The 20792-nt window shown below is 52.8% G+C and overlaps 1 protein-coding gene across 2 annotated transcripts in view; it reads right to left on the bottom strand.

Annotated features, from left to right (window-relative positions):
- Positions 1-19837, bottom strand: part of fuca2 (alpha-L-fucosidase 2) — a 33566-nt gene extending 13729 nt beyond the window's left edge. For both annotated transcript variants that reach the window (XR_011948728.1, XM_072514313.1), the window contains exons 1-4: positions 19484-19837; positions 17565-17752; positions 6912-7251; positions 4958-5168 (exon numbers count right to left, since the gene is read on the bottom strand). Coding sequence is in view for 1 of the 2 variants with exons in the window: in XM_072514313.1 (XP_072370414.1) it covers positions 4958-5168; positions 6912-7251; positions 17565-17752; positions 19484-19686 (942 nt within the window). In the remaining variant the exon portion in view is untranslated. The remainder of the gene's footprint in view (positions 1-4957; positions 5169-6911; positions 7252-17564; positions 17753-19483) is intronic.
- Between the last annotated feature and the right edge of the window lie 955 nt (positions 19838-20792).

Raw genomic sequence — 20792 nt, 5'->3', positions numbered from 1 at the left:
GCCTTCCTCCAGGTCATTTATAAAATGACAAACAGCAGTGGCCCCAAAACAGATCCTTGTGGTACACCACTAGTAACTGGACTCCAGTCTGAACATTTCCCATCAACCACCACCCTTTGTCTTCTTCCAGCTAGCCAATTTCTGATCTAAACTGCTAAATCACCCTGAATCCCATGCATCTGTATTTTCTGCAGTAGCCAACTGTGGGGAACCTTATCAAACGCTTTCCTGAAATCCATATACACCACATCAACTGCTTTACCCTCATCCACCTATTTGGTCACCTTCTCAAAGAACTCAATAAGGTTTGTGAGGCACGACCTACCCTTCACAAAACCGTGTTGACTATCTCTAATCAAATTATTCCTTTCCAGATGATAATACATCCTGGGCGAGATTCTCCGACCCCCCGCCGGGTCGGAGAATCGCCGGGGGCTGGCATGAATCCCGCCCCCGCTGTTTGCCGAAGTCTCCGGCACCGGATATTCGGCGGGGGTGGGAATCGCGCCGCGCCGGTTGGCGGGCCCCCCCACGCGATTCTCCGGCCCGGATGGGCCAAAGTCCCGCCGCTAAAATGCCTGTCCCGCCGGCGTAGATTAAACCACCTACCTTACCGGCGGGACAAGGCGGCGCGGGCAGGCTCCGGGGTCCTGGGGGGGCGCGGGATGATCTATAGTTACCGGGGTTGTCTCTACTCTCCTTCTTGAACAAGGGGACAACATTTGCTATCCTCCAGTCTTCTGGCACTATTCCTGTAGACAAAGATGACTTAAAGATCAAAGCCAAAGGCTCAGCAATCTCCTCCCAGCTTCCCAGAGAATCCTAGGATAAATCCCATCCGGCCCAGGGGACTTATCTATTTTCACACTTTCCAGAATTGCTAACACCTCCTCCTTATGAACCTCAAGCCCTTCTAGTCTAGTAGCCTGAATCTCAGTATTCTCCTCGACAATGTTGTCTTTTTCCTGTGTGAATACTGATGAAAAATATTCATTTAGCACCTCTCCTATCTCCTCGGACTCAAAGCACAACTTCCCACTACTGACCTTGACTGGCCCTACTCTTACCCTAGTCATTCTTTTATTCCTGACATATCTATAGAAAGCTTTAGGGTTATCCTTGATCCTACCTGCCAAAAACTTCTCATGTCCCCTCCTGGCTCTTGTTAGCTCTCTCTTTAGGTCCTTCCTAGCTAACTTGTAAATCTTGAGCGCCCTAACTGAACCTTCATGTCTCATCTTTACATAAGTCTCCTTCTTCCTCTTGACAAGTGTTTCGACTGCTTTAGTAAACCACGGTTTCCTTGCTTGACCACTTCCTCCCTGCCTGACAGGTACATACTTTCCTTGAACAAGCTCCACATTTCCATTGTGCCCATCCCCTGCAGTTTTCCTCTCCATTTCATGCATCCAAAGTAATGCCTCATCGCATCATAATTGCCTTTCCCCCAGATATAACTCTTGCCCTGCGGTATATACCTATCCCTTTCCATCACTAAAGTAAACGTAATCGAATTGTGGTCACTATCACCAAAGTGCTCACCTACCTAAAATCTAACACCTGTCCTGGTTTATTACCCAGTACCAAATCCAATATGGCCTCGCCTCTCATTGGCCTATCTACACACTGTGTCAGGAAACCCTCCTGCACACATTGGACAAAACAGACCCATCTAATGAACTCGAACTATAGCGTTTCCAGTTAATATTTGGAAAGTTAAAGTCCCCCATAACAACTACCCTGTTGCTTTCGCTCCTATCCAGAATCATCTTTGCAATCCTTTCCTCTACATCTCTGGAACTTTTTGGAGGCCTATAGAAAACCCCTAACAGGGTGACCTCTCCTTTCCTGTTTCTAACCTCAGCCCATATTACTTCAGTAGACGAGTCCTCATCAAACATCCTTTCTGCCACCGTAATACTGTCCTTGGCTAACAGTGCCACCCCTCCCCCTCTTTTACCACCTTGCCTGAGCTTACTGAAATATCTAAATCCCGGCACCTGCAACAAACATTCCTGTCCCTGCTCTATCCATGTCTCCGAAATGGCCACAACATCAAAGTCCCAGGTACCAACCCATGCCGCAAGTTCACCCACCTTATTCCGGATGCTCCTGGCATTGAAGAAGACAGACTTTAAACCAACTTCCTGCCTGCCGGTACACTCCTGCAACTTTGAAACCTTACTCATGACCTCACTACTCTCAACCTCCTCTATACTGGAGCTACAATTCAGGTTCCCAAGCCCCAGCTGAACTAGTTTAAACCCACCCGAAGAGCATTAGCAATTTTCCCCCCCAGGATATTGGTACCCCTCTGGTCCAGGTGTAGACCATCCCATTTGTAGAGGTCCCACCGACCCCAGAATGAGGCCCAATTATCCAGAAATCTGAAACCCTCCCTCCTGCACCATCCGTGTAGCCACGTGTTCAACTCCTCTCTCTCCCTGTTCCTCGTCTCGATAGCACATGGCACGGGTAAAAACCCAGAGATAGTAACTCTGTTTGTCCTAGATCTAAGTTTCCACCCTAGCTCCCTGAATTCCTGCCTTACATCCCTATCCCTTTTCCTATCTATGTCGTTGGTACCTATGTGGACCACGACTTGGAGCTGCTCCCCCTCCCCCTTAAGGATCCCGAAAACACGATCCGAGACATCGCGCACCCAGGCACCTGGGAGGCAACACACCAACCGCGAGTCTCTCTCGTTCCCACAGAATCTCCTATCTATCCCACTAACGATGGAGTTTCCAATGACTAATGCTCTACTCCTCACCCCACTTCCCTTCTCACCAATGTTCTATCTTCAACTGCAAAACGCTAATATCTAAATTCCAAGGCCTTTCTCCCTTAAAAAGCCCAAAGTTGCGAAGCAACCACTGCTACTTCTGCCAGTCCCTATTTATTCTTCACACCATAACCCTCTCTAAGCACAATAGAAGCACAGTTTGAATTGAACCAACCACCACACACATAAGCGCCGGAGTCCAGCATTAATTTAATGAGAGGTTTACCCTTCCTTCTATAATTTTAATAATAATCATCTTTATTGTCACTGCATTACATCGACACTGCAATGAAGTTACTGTGAAGAGCCCCTCGTCGCCACATTCTGGCGCCTGTTCGGGTACACAGAGGGAGAATTCAGAATGTCCAATTCACCTAACAGCACGTCTTTCGGGACTTGTGGGAGGAAACCGGAGCGCCAGTAGGAAACCCACGCAGATACAGGGAGAATGTGCAGACTCCGCACAGACAGTGACCCAAGCCGGGAATCGAACCTGATACCCTGGCGCTGTAAAGCAACAGTGCTAACCACTGTGCTACCGTGTCGCCCCTTCCACAGAAACATTAAATTAAACCTACTTAAAACTATACCTTATTTCTCATGTTTACTAATACAAATGTAAATCCCTTAAAACTATGTGTGTATGTAATTTATATTCGTATTGTGTGTGTTTGAAATAAGATATACATTTCGTTTAAGCTTAATTTGTGTTTCTGTATCTGTGTGCTCAGGAAGGATTAAAATTTCAGTTTGGTTTCATGTTAGACGAGGTGGCGAGAAGTCTATGGTTTAGTTGTACTTTAAATTTTCTGCATTGTAATTAAGGGTTTATGACTTAAAAGCAATTCCAGGTTTAAAAAAAAAGCTGTTGCTTGGCAACCAGAGGCCATTACTGATGAGGAGTTAAGTGTTTAGTTTGAACCAGGTGTCATGAGAATGTCGCTTTAAGAAATGGTAGCTGCTCATGTTACTGCAGTGATGTCAGAGTGTGGGTGGAGCTGAGCTCTGTTTCTGCTTTTTGGTTTCACTTTGAGAAAAGCTTGGGTGTGTCTGGGTTTTCCAGCTGCAGCTGAAGTTAAACAAAGAGCTGTCCTGTTGAGCTCTGCCATCCAAAGACTATCTCTGGATCATTTGGTGAATTCAGAATTATAAATGTTCTCAATAGTGAATGTGAACCTCATGTGCTCCTGTTTAAAGGTTTGTTAAGTATTTTGGATGTTAAAAGGACAGTTTAAAGGATTACTTAGTGTTGTATTCTTTGGGGTTATCTTTGAATTAATGGTTGCTAAGATATTCACTGTTTGTTTTAAAAAGGTTAACTTGAGTTCATAGAATAAACATTGTTTTGTTTTAGAAAAATACTGGTCCATTTCTGCTGTACCACACCTGTCGAGTGGGCCGTGTGCTCCCCAGACCACAATCTATTATAAGTTGTGGGTCAGGTGGACTCCATGATACACTTTGGAATTCTCTAAACCCTGACCTCTAACAATAAGTTTGAAGCAGGTAACACCGAAGGAAGCAGCTCCCACAGAAACTGCAACTACAGGCAGAACAGTACAGATAGACAGAAAGCAAGTCACAGGAGCTAAAGAGTCAGAAATCAGGAAATGACAGTTCCAGGAGTTAAGAACACAAATTTGGAAAGAGGGTTCTGTTCAGTCAAGTCAGGAGCAGAGAGCGAGAGAGACGCCCAGCTTAAGTCAGAGCTGAAAAGTGCAGACATAGCAATATAGAAAATAGGAAGAGCCTGCTCTTCCATTCATTATGATGATGGCTGATCATCTAACTCAGTAACCTCTTCCCACTTTCCCCCCATATCCTTTGATCCCTTCAGCCCCAAGTACTCTATCTAACTGCTTCTTGAAAGCCTACCATGTTTTGGCCTCAACTGATTTCTGCGGCACAGAATTCCACAGCTCACCATTCTCTGGGTAAAGAAATGTCTCCTCATCTCAGTCCTAAACTGTTTACCCTGTATCCTCAGACTGAGACCCCTCATTCTGGACTCCCCCACCATTGGGAACATCCTTCCTGAATCTACGCCGACTAGTCCTGTTGGTATTTTATAGGTTTCTAAGAGATCCTCCTTCATTCTTCTGAACCCCAGCGAGAGCCAGACATCCGAGGTGAATTTCAGGAGTGACAGACAGACAGAGGGGTAGGTTTTACCTTCACCAGTTGTTCTATTGGAAGATAATCACTGAGCTTTGCCTCTCTCCTGTATCCCCAGGATTTTCTGTCTAGGGTCATGCAATTCTCCCACTTGTGGGCCAGGAGGTGGCCTGGATTATACCGATCGGCACATGTGTAGAAACCACCGTGTTTGCAGATTGTGCCGTATCCCCAGCGGTCATTGGTTACAACCGTGTTCCGAACCGGGCTGGAATAACAGTAACGGAGCAGGGATTAACTGTGTACCATCAAAAGGCTTTATATACAACACACCTCACCCGAAAAAACAAAATGAATGAACCAATTTGGATTTTACAGCAATCCATCAGATTTATTTACTGATGCCAGATACTTCTCTCTTGATAAATTTGGATAATAATTTGCGGCAGGAAAAGTAGTCGGGACGGGGGTGGGGGGGGGGGGGGGGGGGGGGTGGGGGGGGGGGGGGGGGGGAGGCGGGGGGGGGGTGCGTGGACTAACCCGATTGGCCTCCAAATAGCCGGAACAGACTGACTTGATGGGCCGAGTGTCTTCATTCTGTGCTGTACTATCCAGTTTTAGATTTGAATACACTGAGTCCCCTTCTCTGGATCTTTAGCCGAGGCCTTGGGTTGCTAAGTGCAGTAATAGGTGGGTTGTGGGGCTTGGGGGAAAGAGGGTGGGGTGAGGGGAGCGGGGTAGAGACTGGTTCATAGAAGTCATAGGATCCCTACAGTGCCGAAGGAGGCCATTCGGCCCATCGAGACTACACCGACCCTTGGAAAGAGCACACTACCGAAGGTCCAGCCCTCACCAAAATGCAATCACCCTGTAACCTATTCATCCCTGTAACCTAACCTGCACATCCCTGGACACTAGGGGGCAATTTATCATGGCCAATCCACCTACCCTGCAAATCTTTGGACTGTAGGAGGAAAGCGGAGCACCCGGAGGAAACCCACACAAACACGGGGAGAACATGCAGACTCCACACAGGCAGTCACCCAAGGCCAGAATTGAACCCGGGTCCTTGATGCTGTGAGGCAGCAGTGCTAACCACTGCACCACCGTGCTGCCCCATGATTCGAGTGTCAGCTGCAGAGTCCTGTTACAAACTGTGATAAATATCAGAATCTGGGTTCCAGCAAACAGATAGCCCAAAAACAACAATGATGATGTGACATTACTTCGGAGAAATAAAGTCCTTTGAGCCAATAGTGATTCTCCTGCTGTTTCAGCCCTTTTTCCTGTCAAAAGCCTTCATTCATTTTACCTAGAGTTGAATGTTGTCACATTTCTGGCTGCCAGGAATTATCGTGTGATGCACTACTGCATGTCCTTGATAAGTATGTACCTGTCAGGCAGGGAGGAAGTGGCCAAGCGAGGGAACCGTGGTTTACTAAAGTAGTTGATTCACTTGTCAAGAGGAAGAAGGAGACTTATGTAAAGATGAGACGTGAAGGTTCAGTTAGGGCGCTCGAGAGTTACAAGTTAGCTAGGAAGGGCCTAAAGAGAGAGCTAAGAAGAGCCAGGAGGGGACATGAGAAGTCTTTGGCAGGTAGGATCAAGGAAAACCCGAAAGCTTTCTATAGATATGTCAGGAATAAAAGAATGACTAGGGTAAGAGTAGGGCCAGTCAAGGACAGTAGTGGGAAGTTGTGCGTGGAGTCCGAGGAGATAGGAGAGGTGCTAATGAATATTTTTTCGCTACCCTGATTAATAGATAATCCTCAATTCCACTTTCCTGCCTTTTCCCCATAACCCTGGATTCCCTCACTGATTATCGATTAATCAGAGTGGGGAGTGGGATCAGAGAGGGAAAGGCCATGGGATCAGAATTGGGAAAGGGATTACGGCAGGGGTAGTCAGTACCCTTTCTTTAACATCCCGTCCCGGCTGAGTTCCTGCCAGGTGAGAGGGGTTCAAATTGGTACAAGCCATTGTTCACCTGTGTACGCAGGCCCGTCAGTACCTGTGGTTATACAGCCAATCCAGGAAGCCGGTGCTGTTCCAGTAGGTGTCAGGAGCATTTCCATCTCCATCAGACCACAGGATTTCCGGGCGGTATTTGTTGACGATTTCATACAGCTCAGGCAAGCTCTTAGTGGTGGGGAACTTGTTGGTTTTAAACACATTTGCAGCATCTTGCAGGAAGGCCGGGTTGAACCATTCAAAGAGGGAATGGTAAAGGCCAAATCTTAGCTGGGTCCGGTTTCGAACAGCATCAGCCAGCTCTCCAACAAGGTCACGATGAGGACCAGAGTCAAGGGCATTCCAGTTCCAGGAATACTTCGATCCCCACAGTGTAAAGCCTAAATAAATCACATAAAGGAGATCATCAAGCTGATACAGTATCTCTGTTTATCTCCACTGTTGCTGCCAGACCAACTGAATATTTACATCATTTTGCTTTTATCACACCAACTTCTTTGTAAATAGTAAACCTGAGAAAGTGGCTGTCAAGGCAAGCGATGGAGCTGGTCAGGGATGGACCTAAATTGGGATAGACCTAAATAGGGTTGGACAGACGACAGGGATGGGCCCAGACAGGGATGGACCCAGACAGGATGAACCGAGACTGGGATGGACCAAGACAGGAATGGACCCAGACAGGGATAGACCAAGACAGGGATGGTCTGAGACAGTGATGGACCAAGACTGATGGACCCAGACAGGGATGGACCCAGACAGGGATGGACCCAGGCAGGGATGGACCCAGACAAGGATGGACTGAGACATGAATGTACCGAGACGGGGATGGACCAAGACAGGGATGGACCAAGACAGGGATGGACCGAAACGTGAATGGACCGAGACAGGGATTGACCGATACAGGGATGGACCGAGACAGGGATAGACCAATACAGGGATGGGCCGAGACAGGGATGGACCCAGACAGGGATGGACCCAGACAGGAATGGACCCAGACTGGGATGGACGAGACAGGAATGAACCCGGACAGGGATTGACCCGGACAGGGATGGACCCAGACAGGGATGGACCCAGACAGGGATGGACCCAGACAGGAATGGACCGAGACTGGGATGGACCGTGACAGGAATGAACCCAGACAGGGATGGACCGAGACAGGGATAGACCCAGACAGGGATGGTCTGAGACAGTGATGGACCAAGACAGGGATGGACCCAGACAGGGATGGACCCAGACAGGGATGGACCCAGGCAGGGATGGACCCAGACAGGGATGGACCGAGACATGAATGGACCGAGACATGAATGGACCGAGGCGGGGATGGACCAAGACAGGGATGGACCAAGACAGGGATGGACCGAAACGTGAATGGACTGAGACAGGGATTGACCGATACAGGGATGGACCCAGACAGGGATGGACCCAGATAGGGATGGACCCAGATAGGGATGGACCGAGACATGAATGGACCGAGACGGGGATGGACCAAGACAGGGATGGACCAAGACAGGGATGGACCAAGAGAGGGATGGACCGAAACGTGAATGGACCGAGACAGGGATTGACCAATACAGGGATGGACCGAGACAGGGATAGACCAATACAGGGATGGGCCGAGACAGGGATGGACCCAGACAGGGATGGACCAAGACAGGGATGGACCGAGACATGAATGGACAGAGATGGGGATGGACCAAGACAGAGATGGACCAAGACAGGGATGGACCAATACAGGGATGGGCCGAGACAGGGATAGACCCAGACAGGGATGGACCCAGACAGGGATGGACCGAGACAGGGAAGGACCGAGACAGGGATGGACCGATACAGGGATGGGCCGAGACAGGGATGGACCCAGACAGGGATGGACCCAGACAGGGATGGACCCAGAGAGGGATGGACCCAGAGAGGGATGGACCCAGACAGGAATGGACCCAGACAGGGATAGACCAATACAGGGATGGGCCGAGACAGGGATGGACCCAGACAGGGATGGACCGAGACAGGGATGGACCGAGACAGGGATGGACCGATACAGGGATGGGCCGAGACAGGGATGGACCCAGACAGGGATAGACCAAGACAGGGATGGTCTGTGACAGGGATGGACCAAGACAGGGATGGACCCAGACAGGGATGGACCCAGACAGGGATGGACCCAGGCAGGGATAGACCCAGACAGGGATGCACACAGACAGGGATGGACCGAGACATGAATGGACCGAGACATGAATGTACCAAAACGGGGATGGACCAAGACAGGGATGGACCAAGACAGGGATGGACCGAAACGTGAATGGACCGAGACAGGGATTGACCGATACAGGGATGGACCCAGACAGGGATGGACCCAGACAGGGATGGACCGAGACATGAATGGACCGAGACGGGGATGGACCAAGACAGGGATGGACCAAGACAGGGATGGACCAAGACAGGGATGGACCGAAACGTGAATGTACCGAGACAGGGATTGACCGATACAGGGATGGACCGAGACAGGGATAGACCAATACAGGGATGGGCCGAGACAGGGATGGACCCAGACAGGGATGGACCCAGACAGGGATGGACCCAGACAGGGATGGACCCAGGCAGGGATGGACCCAGACAGGGATGGACCGAGACATGAATGGACCGAGACATGAATGGACCGAGGCGGGGATGGACCAAGACAGGGATGGACCAAGACAGGGATGGACCGAAACGTGAATGGACTGAGACAGGGATTGACCGATACAGGGATGGACCCAGACAGGGATGGACCCAGATAGGGATGGACCCAGATAGGGATGGACCGAGACATGAATGGACCGAGACGGGGATGGACCAAGACAGGGATGGACCAAGACAGGGATGGACCAAGAGAGGGATGGACCGAAACGTGAATGGACCGAGACAGGGATTGACCAATACAGGGATGGACCGAGACAGGGATAGACCAATACAGGGATGGGCCGAGACAGGGATGGACCCAGACAGGGATGGACCAAGACAGGGATGGACCGAGACATGAATGGACAGAGATGGGGATGGACCAAGACAGAGATGGACCAAGACAGGGATGGACCAATACAGGGATGGGCCGAGACAGGGATAGACCCAGACAGGGATGGACCCAGACAGGGATGGACCGAGACAGGGAAGGACCGAGACAGGGATGGACCGATACAGGGATGGGCCGAGACAGGGATGGACCCAGACAGGGATGGACCCAGACAGGGATGGACCCAGAGAGGGATGGACCCAGAGAGGGTGGACCCAGACAGGAATGGACCCAGACAGGGATAGACCAATACAGGGATGGGCCGAGACAGGGATGGACCCAGACAGGGATGGACCGAGACAGGGATGGACCGAGACAGGGATGGACCGATACAGGGATGGGCCGAGACAGGGATGGACCCAGACAGGGATAGACCAAGACAGGGATGGTCTGTGACAGGGATGGACCAAGACAGGGATGGACCCAGACAGGGATGGACCCAGACAGGGATGGACCCAGGCAGGGATAGACCCAGACAGGGATGCACACAGACAGGGATGGACCGAGACATGAATGGACCGAGACATGAATGTACCAAAACGGGGATGGACCAAGACAGGGATGGACCAAGACAGGGATGGACCGAAACGTGAATGGACCGAGACAGGGATTGACCGATACAGGGATGGACCCAGACAGGGATGGACCCAGACAGGGATGGACCGAGACATGAATGGACCGAGACGGGGATGGACCAAGACAGGGATGGACCAAGACAGGGATGGACCAAGACAGGGATGGACCGAAACGTGAATGTACCGAGACAGGGATTGACCGATACAGGGATGGACCGAGACAGGGATAGACCAATACAGGGATGGGCCGAGACAGGGATGGACCCAGACAGGGATGGACCCAGACAGGGATGGACCCAGACAGTGATGGACCGAGACAGGGATAGACCAATACAGGGATGGACCCAGACAGGGATGGACCCAGACAGGGATGGACCGAGACATGAATGGACCGAGACGGGGATGGACCAAGACAGGGATGGACCAAGACAGGGATGGACCGAAACGTGAATGGACCGAGACAGGATGGACCGAGACAGGGATGGACCGAGACAGGGATAGACCGAGACAGGGATGGACCCAGACAGGGATGGACCGAGACAGGGATGGACCGAGACAGGGATGGACCCAGACAGGGATGGACCCAGACAGGGATGGACCGATACAGGGATGGGCCGAGACAGGGATGGACCCAGACAGGGATGGACCCAGACAGGGATGGACCCAGAGAGGGATGGACCCAGAGAGGGATGGACCCAGACAGGAATGGACCTAGACAGGGATTGACCCAGATAGGGATGGACCCAGACAGGGATGGACCCAGACAGAGATTGACCCAGACAAGGATGGACCCAGACAAAGATGGACCCAGACAATGATGGACCGAGACTGGGATGGACCGAGACTGGGATGGACCGTAACACGGATGGATCGAGACATGGATGGACCGAGACTGGGATGGACAGAAACACGGATGGACCGAGACACGGATGGACCGAGACAGGAATTGATCGAGACAGGAATTAACCGAGGCAGGGATGGATGGAGACAGAGCTGGAACGAGACAGGGGTGGATCGAGACATGGATGGACCGAGACAAGGATGAATCGAGACATGGATGGACCGAGACATGAATGGACCGAGACATGAATGGACCGAGGCGGGGATGGACCAAGACAGGGATGGACCAAGACAGGGATGGACCGAAACGTGAATGGACTGAGACAGGGATTGACCGATACAGGGATGGACCCAGACAGGGATGGACCCAGATAGGGATGGACCGAGACATGAATGGACCGAGACGGGGATGGACCAAGACAGGGATGGACCAAGACAGGGATGGACCAAGAGAGGGATGGACCGAAACGTGAATGGACCGAGACAGGGATTGACCAATACAGGGATGGACCGAGACAGGGATAGACCAATACAGGGATGGGCCGAGACAGGGATGGACCCAGACAGGGATGGACCAAGACAGGGATGGACCGAGACGGGGATGGACCAAGACAGGGATGGACCAAGACAGGGATGGACCAAGAGAGGGATGGACCGAAACGTGAATGGACCGAGACAGGGATTGACCAATACAGGGATGGACCGAGACAGGGATAGACCAATACAGGGATGGGCCGAGACAGGGATGGACCCAGACAGGGATGGACCAAGACAGGGATGGACCGAGACATGAATGGACAGAGATGGGGATGGATCAAGACAGAGATGGACCAAGACAGGGATGGACCAATACAGGGATGGGCCGAGGCAGGGATAGACCAAGACAGGGATGGACCCAGACAGGGATGGACCGAGACAGGGAAGGACCGAGACAGGGATGGACCGATACAGGGATGGGCCGAGACAGGGATGGACCCAGACAGGGATGGACCCAGACAGGGATGGACCCAGAGAGGGATGGACCCAGACAGGAATGGACCCAGACAGGGATAGACCAATACAGGGATGGGCCGAGACAGGGATGGACCCAGACAGGGATGGACCGAGACAGGGATGGACCGAGACAGGGATGGACCGATACAGGGATGGGCCGAGACAGGGATGGACCCAGACAGGGATAGACCAAGACAGGGATGGTCTGTGACAGGGATGGACCAAGACAGGGATGGACCCAGACAGGGATGGACCCAGACAGGGATGGACCCAGGCAGGGATGCACACAGACAGGGATGGACCGAGACATGAATGGACCGAGACATGAATGTACCAAAACGGGGATGGACCAAGACAGGGATGGACCAAGACAGGGATGGACCGAAACGTGAATGGACCGAGACAGGGATTGACCGATACAGGGATGGACCCAGACAGGGATGGACCCAGACAGGGATGGACCGAGACATGAATGGACCGAGACGGGGATGGACCAAGACAGGGATGGACCAAGACAGGGATGGACCAAGACAGGGATGGACCGAAACGTGAATGTACCGAGACAGGGATTGACCGATACAGGGATGGACCGAGACAGGGATAGACCAATACAGGGATGGGCCGAGACAGGGATGGACCCAGACAGGGATGGACCCAGACAGGGATGGACCCAGACAGTGATGGACCGAGACAGGGATAGACCAATACAGGGATGGACCCAGACAGGGATGGACCCAGACAGGGATGGACCGAGACATGAATGGACCGAGACGGGGATGGACCAAGACAGGGATGGACCAAGACAGGGATGGACCGAAACGTGAATGGACCGAGACAGGATGGACCGAGACAGGGATGGACCGAGACAGGGATAGACCGAGACAGGGATGGACCCAGACAGGGATGGACCGAGACAGGGATGGACCGAGACAGGGATGGACCCAGACAGGGATGGACCCAGACAGGGATGGACCGATATAGGGATGGGCCGAGACAGGGATGGACCCAGACAGGGATGGACCCAGACAGGGATGGACCCAGAGAGGGATGGACCCAGAGAGGGATGGACCCAGACAGGAATGGACCTAGACAGGGATTGACCCAGATAGGGATGGACCCAGACAGGGATGGACCCAGACAGAGATTGACCCAGACAAGGATGGACCCAGACAAAGATGGACCCAGACAATGATGGACCGAGACTGGGATGGACCGAGACTGGGATGGACCGTAACACGGATGGATCGAGACATGGATGGACCGAGACTGGGATGGACAGAAACACGGATGGACCGAGACACGGATGGACCGAGACAGGAATTGATCGAGACAGGAATTAACCGAGGCAGGGATGGATGGAGACAGAGCTGGAACGAGACAGGGGTGGATCGAGACATGGATGGACCGAGACAAGGATGAATCGAGACATGGATGGACCGAGACAGGGATGGACCGAGACAGGAATGAACCCAGACAGGGATGGACTGAGACAGGGATAGACCCAGACAAGGACGAACTGAGACAGGGATGTACCGAGACAGGGATGTACCGAGACAGGGATGGACCGAGACAGGGATGGACCCAGACAGGGATTGATCCAGACAGGGATTGACTCAGACAGGGATTGTCCCAGACAGGGATGGACCCAGACAGGGATGGACCCAGACAGGGATGGACCCAGACAAGGATTGACTGAAACAGGGAATGGACCGATACTAGAATGGACCGATTCAGGGATGGACCCAGACAGGGATTGACCCAGGCAGAGATGGACCCAGACAGGGATGGACCCAGACAGGAAATGAACGAAACGGGGATGGACCGAGACAGGGATGGACCGTGACAGGGATGGACCGAGACAGGGATGGACCGAAACACGGATGGACCGAGTCTGGGAAGGACCGACACACGGATGGACCGAGACAGGGATGGACCCAGACAGGGATGGACCCAGACAGGGATGGTCCCAGACAGGGATGGACTGAGACTGGGATGGACCAAAACACGGATTGACCAAGACACGGATGGGCCGAGACTGGGATGGAGCGAAACATGGATGGACCGTTACATGGGTGGACCGAGACAGGATTGGACCGAAACAGGGATGGACCCAGATAGGGATGGACCGAGACATGAATGGACCGAGACGGGGATGGACCAAGACAGGGATGGACCAAGACAGGGATGGACCAAGAGAGGGATGGACTGAAACGTGAATGGACCGAGACAGGGATTGACCATTACAGGGATGGACCGAGACAGGGATGGACCCAGACAGGGATGGGCCGAGACAGGGATAGACCAATACAGGGATGGGCCGAGACAGGGATGGACCCAGACAGGGATGGACCAAGACAGGGATGGACCGAGACATGAATGGACAGAGATGGGGATGGACCAAGACAGAGATGGACCAAGACAGGGATGGACCAATACAGGGATGGGCCGAGACAGGGATAGACCCAGACAGGGATGGACCCAGACAGGGATGGACCGAGACAGGGAAGGACCGAGACAGGGATGGACCGATACAGGGATGGGCCGAGACAGGGATGGACCCAGACAGGGATGGACCCAGACAGGGATGGACCCAGAGAGGGATGGACCCAGAGAGGGATGGACCCAGACAGGAATGGACCCAGACAGGGATAGACCAATACAGGGATGGGCCGAGACAGGGATGGACCCAGACAGGGATGGACCGAGACAGGGATGGACCGACACAGGGATGGACTGATACAGGGATGGGCCGAGACAGGGATGGACCCAGACAGGGATAGACCAAGACAGGGATGGTCTGTGACAGGGATGGACCAAGACAGGGATGGTCTGTGACAGGGATGGACCAAGACAGGGATGGACCCAGACAGGGATGGACCCAGACAGGGATGGACCAAGGCAGGGATGGACCCAGACAGGGATAGACCCAGACAGGGATGCACACAGACAGGGATGGACCGAGACATGAATGGACCGAGACATGAATGTACCAAAACGGGGATGGACCAAGACAGGGATGGACCAAGACAGGGATGGACCGAAACGTGAATGGACCGAGACAGGGATTGACCGATACAGGGATGGACCCAGACAGGGATGGACCCAGACAGGGATGGACCGAGACATGAATGGACCGAGACGGGGATGGACCAAGACAGGGATGGACCAAGACAGGGATGGACCAAGACAGGGATGGACCGAAACGTGAATGTACCGAGACAGGATTGACCGATACAGGGATGGACCGAGACAGGGATAGACCAATACAGGGATGGGCCGAGACAGGGATGGACCCAGACAGGGATGGACCCAGACAGGGATGGACCCAGACAGTGATGGACCGAGACAGGGATAGACCAATACAGGGATGGACCCAGACAGGGATGGACCCAGACAGGGATGGACCGAGACATGAATGGACCGAGACGGGGATGGACCAAGACAGGGATGGACCAAGACAGGGATGGACCGAAACGTGAATGGACCGAGACAGGATGGACCGAGACAGGGATGGACCGAGACAGGGATAGACCGAGACAGGGATGGACCCAGACAGGGATGGACCGAGACAGGGATGGACCGAGACAGGGATGGACCCAGACAGGGATGGACCCAGACAGGGATGGACCGATACAGGGATGGGCCGAGACAGGGATGGACCCAGACAGGGATGGACCCAGACAGGGATGGACCCAGAGAGGGATGGACCCAGAGAGGGATGGACCCAGACAGGAATGGACCTAGACAGGGATTGACCCAGATAGGGATGGACCCAGACAGGGATGGACCCAGACAGAGATTGACCCAGACAAGGATGGACCCAGACAAAGATGGACCCAGACAATGATGGACCGAGACTGGGATGGACCGAGACTGGGATGGACCGTAACACGGATGGATCGAGACATGGATGGACCGAGACTGGGATGGACAGAAACACGGATGGACCGAGACACGGATGGACCGAGACAGGAATTGATCGAGACAGGAATTAACCGAGGCAGGGATGGATGGAGACAGAGCTGGAACGAGACAGGGGTGGATCGAGACATGGATGGACCGAGACAAGGATGAATCGAGACATGGATGGACCGAGACAGGGATGGACCGAGACAGGAATGAACCCAGACAGGGATGGACTGAGACAGGGATAGACCCAGACAAGGACGAACTGAGACAGGGATGTACCGAGACAGGGATGTACCGAGACAGGGATGGACCGAGACAGGGATGGACCCAGACAGGGATTGATCCAGACAGGGATTGACTCAGACAGGGATTGTCCCAGACAGGGATGGACCCAGACAGGGATGGACCCAGACAGGGATGGACCCAGACAAGGATTGACTGAAACAGGGAATGGACCGATACTAGAATGGACCGATTCAGGGATGGACCCAGACAGGGATTGACCCAGGCAGAGATGGACCCAGACAGGGATGGACCCAGACAGGAAATGAACGAAACGGGGATGGACCAAGACAGGGATGGACCGTGACAGGGATGGACCGAGACAGGGATGGACCGAAACACTGATGGACCGAGTCTGGGAAGGACCGACACACAGATGGACCGAGACAGGGATGGACCCAGACAGGGATGGACCCAGACAGGGATGGACTGAGACTGGGATGGACCAAAACACGGATTGACCAAGACACGGATGGGCCGAGACTGGGATGGAGCGAAACATGGATGGACCGTTACATGGGTGGACCGAGACAGGATTGGACCGAAACAGGGATGGACCGAGACAGGAATGGACCGAGACAGGAATGAACCAAGACAGGGATGGAGCGAGACAGGGATGGAGCGAGACAGGGATGGACCCAGACAGGGATGGAGCGAGACAGGGATGGAGCGAGACAGGGATGGAGCGAGACAGGGATGGACCCAGACAGGGATGGAGCGAGACAGGGATGGACCCAGACAGGGATGGACCTAGACAGAGCTGCCTTTATACCACAAATGAATAAATAATAAACCAGAAGCTGATTGGAGGACTCCCTGCTCCTGCGGTCCCTTTAAAATTATCTTACAGAAAAACAAAATATAAATTCCACCTGATGATGCAGAATTGGGAAATAAGAATAAACTCTGCTTCAAATTAAAGTTATGACCAGTTGCACATTTGATCCTTGCAGCTTCTATGCCAATCTCGAACCAATTCGCTCCATTTTTGGTGGATTGCTCCATTTCGGTAATGGGTCTAAAGCCGGTGTATTGAATAGTCCGTTACCTTCATGGTGTTTGGAGGTCAAGACGATATACTTAGCCCCTGAGGCACTGAGGACATCAGCCCATTCTGCTGCATCGAAGAAGGAAGCAGAGAACATGGGAGCAAAGTCCGCGTAGGTAAACCCCGGAGGATAGTTTCTTTCCATAAACTCCACATAGGGTTTCAACTTTTCTTTCTGCCAGTAGTACCTGAAATAAAAACACAAATAATACAGGTGCTATTAATTCTGCCAGACGGTGGTGCATGGTGTGGCCATTTCCACCTATAGACACTGTTAATGGAAAATGACCACAAACCTTAACCTCACCACAGTGAGTGATCATCAATCACAACCTCACCACAGTGAGTGACCATCAACCCCAACCTCACCACAGTGAGTGACCATCAACCCCAACCTCACCACAGTGAGTGACCATCAACCCCAACCTCACCACAGTGAGTGACCATCAACCCCAACCTCACCACAGCGAGTGACCATCAACCACAGTGAGTGACCATCAACCACAGCGAGTGACCATCAACCCCAACCTCACCACAGCAAATGACCATTAACCCCAACCTCACCACAGTGAGTGACCATCAACCACAGGCTCACCACAGCAAATGACCATTAACCCCAACCTCACCACAGCAAATGACCATTAACCCCAACCTCACCACAGTGAGTGACCATCAACCCCAACCTCACCACAGCAAATGACCATTAACCCCAACCTCACCACAGCGAGTGACCATCAACCACAGTGAGTGACCATCAACCACAACCTCACCACAGTGAGTGACCATCAACCCCAACCTCACCACAGCAAGTGACCATCAACCACAACCTCACCACAGTGAGTGACCATCAACCACAGTGAGTGACCATCAACCACAGCGAGTGACCATCAAACCCAACCTCACCACAGTGAGTGACCATCAACCACAACCTCACCACAGTGAGTGACCATCAACCACAGCGAGAGACCATCAACCCCAACCTCACCACAGTGAGTGACCATCAACCCCAACCTCACGACAGTGAGTGACCATCAACCACAGAGAGAGACCATCAACCACAACCTCACCACAGCGAGTGACCATCAACCCCAACCTCACCACAGTGAGTGACCATCAACCCCAACCTCACCACAGCGAGTGACCATCAACCCCAACCTCACCACAGTGAGTGACCATCAACCACAACCTCACCACAGCGAATGGCCATCTACCCCAACCTCACCACAGCGAATGACCATCAACCACAGTGAGTGACCATCAACCACAAGCTCACCACAGCGAGTGACCATCAACCACAGTGAGTGACCATCAACCACAGTGAGTGACCATCAACCACAGTGAGTGACCATCAACCCCAACCTCACCACAGCGAGTGACCATCAAACCCAACCTCACCACAGCGAATGACCATCAACCACAGCGAGTGACCATCAACCACAACCTCACCACAGCAAATGACCATCAACCACAGTGAGTGACCATCAACCCCAACCTCACCACAGCGAATGACCATCAAACCCAACCTCACCACAGTGAGTGACCATCAACCACAGTGAGTGACCATCAACCCCAACTGGACAATGAGCAGTAAGCTCTGCCCTCTGGGCTGTTGCATTTGGCAGGGCGGGAATTTCCCGGGATAATCCCGGTGTGAACCACAAACCCAACCACGCGGAAGTAACACAGGAGCTGTGATGGAGGCGGAAGTAAAGCAGAGACAGTGGGAGGTTTACAGCGAGAGGAGGAAGTGTTATTGTTGATCATTGTTGCTGCACATCGCTGCCCACTCACCCAGTCCCTCACTCACTCCCTCAGTCCCTCACTCATTCACTCACCCAGTCCCTCACTCACTCCCTCACTCACTCAGTCCCCCACTCACTCCCTCACTCACTCAGTCCCCCACTCCCTCCCTCACTCACCAGAACCACTCGCTGCCGAAGCTGGGCACGGAGAAGACCCCCCAGTGAATGAAGATGCCGAACTTGGCCTGGTCATACCAGGGGGGCAGGGGGCGGGAGTCGATGGATTGCCAGCTGGGAGGTGACACTGACTGACAGCCGGGGGGGCAGAGCAGAGCCAGCAGCCCGCAGCACACACTGCAGCTGGGCAGAGAGGGCAGCATGGCTACTCACACAGTGCCAGTGCCTGCTCCCAGAGCCAACACTGCCACTGCCTGCTCCCAGCGCCAAAACTGCCACTCACTGCAACCAGTGCCAACACTGCCAGTGCCTGCTGCCAGCGCTGACACTGCCACTCACTGCAACCAGGAAGTGGCCAGGAGGAGGGCTCTCTCTGCAACTTCCGCTGACTCCTCCCTGCGCTGCCCGAACTAACCAGCAGTATGCCAACAGCAATTAGACCGTGAATTGTTACTGGACATCTTTGTAACTGCTGCACCTCGCACATTTCACTCTTGGTCGCTGTAACATCCGTCTGTCTATTTCTTGTCAGCTAGCTGTCCATTGCCTGAAATAACCAGGTTGTGGGAAAATGCAACACTGAAATCCCTGTGTCGCCAGCAGCCGGTCACTGAGCCCCGCTTCCTCACTCAGATCACGGCTGTGATGACCCTTCACTGAGCAGCTAGGTTATATCTCTGGAAACATCCCGGACACATATCTACTCAGCTCAGTTCTGACCGTTTAAATTGACCTTCCGGCTTCGACAATTGGCTCAGGATAGATGACGATGCCAGCCAGCTACTTAGATTTGAGATAGGAAACTGGAGAATGGTGATCACAGAATCAAAGATTTACAGAATTGCTGCAGCGCAGAAGGTGACCATTCGGCCCATCAGGCCTGCACTAGCTCTTAATGAGCAATTCATCAGTGCCATTCTCCTGCCAGCTCCACATACTGACGCATGTTCTCCCTTTTCAGATCACAATCCAATTTCGCTTTAAATGCCTCGGTTCAATCGGCCTCTAGCACATTGTCAACCACTGAATTCCAGAACTGCCAGTTCATTCCAGAGCAGCCAGTGCATTCCAGACTTGCCAGTGCATTCCAGACTGGCCAGTGCATTCCAGACCTGCCAGTGCACTCCAGAGCAGCCTGTATATTCCAAACATGGCCAGTGCACTCCAGACCTGCCAGTGCATTCCAGACCTGCCAGTGCATTCCAGAGTAGCCCTACATACCAGACCTGCCAGTACATTCCAGACTGGCCAGTGCATTCCAGAGTAGCCGTACATTCCAGACCTGCCAAAATATTCCAGACCTGCCAGT

The sequence above is a fragment of the Scyliorhinus torazame genome, chromosome 1, assembly GCF_047496885.1.
Source record: "Scyliorhinus torazame isolate Kashiwa2021f chromosome 1, sScyTor2.1, whole genome shotgun sequence".
Classification (NCBI taxonomy): domain Eukaryota; kingdom Metazoa; phylum Chordata; class Chondrichthyes; order Carcharhiniformes; family Scyliorhinidae; genus Scyliorhinus; species Scyliorhinus torazame.
Note: the sequence above shows the minus strand (reverse complement) of the source record. Positions and strands in the feature narration are given on the sequence as shown.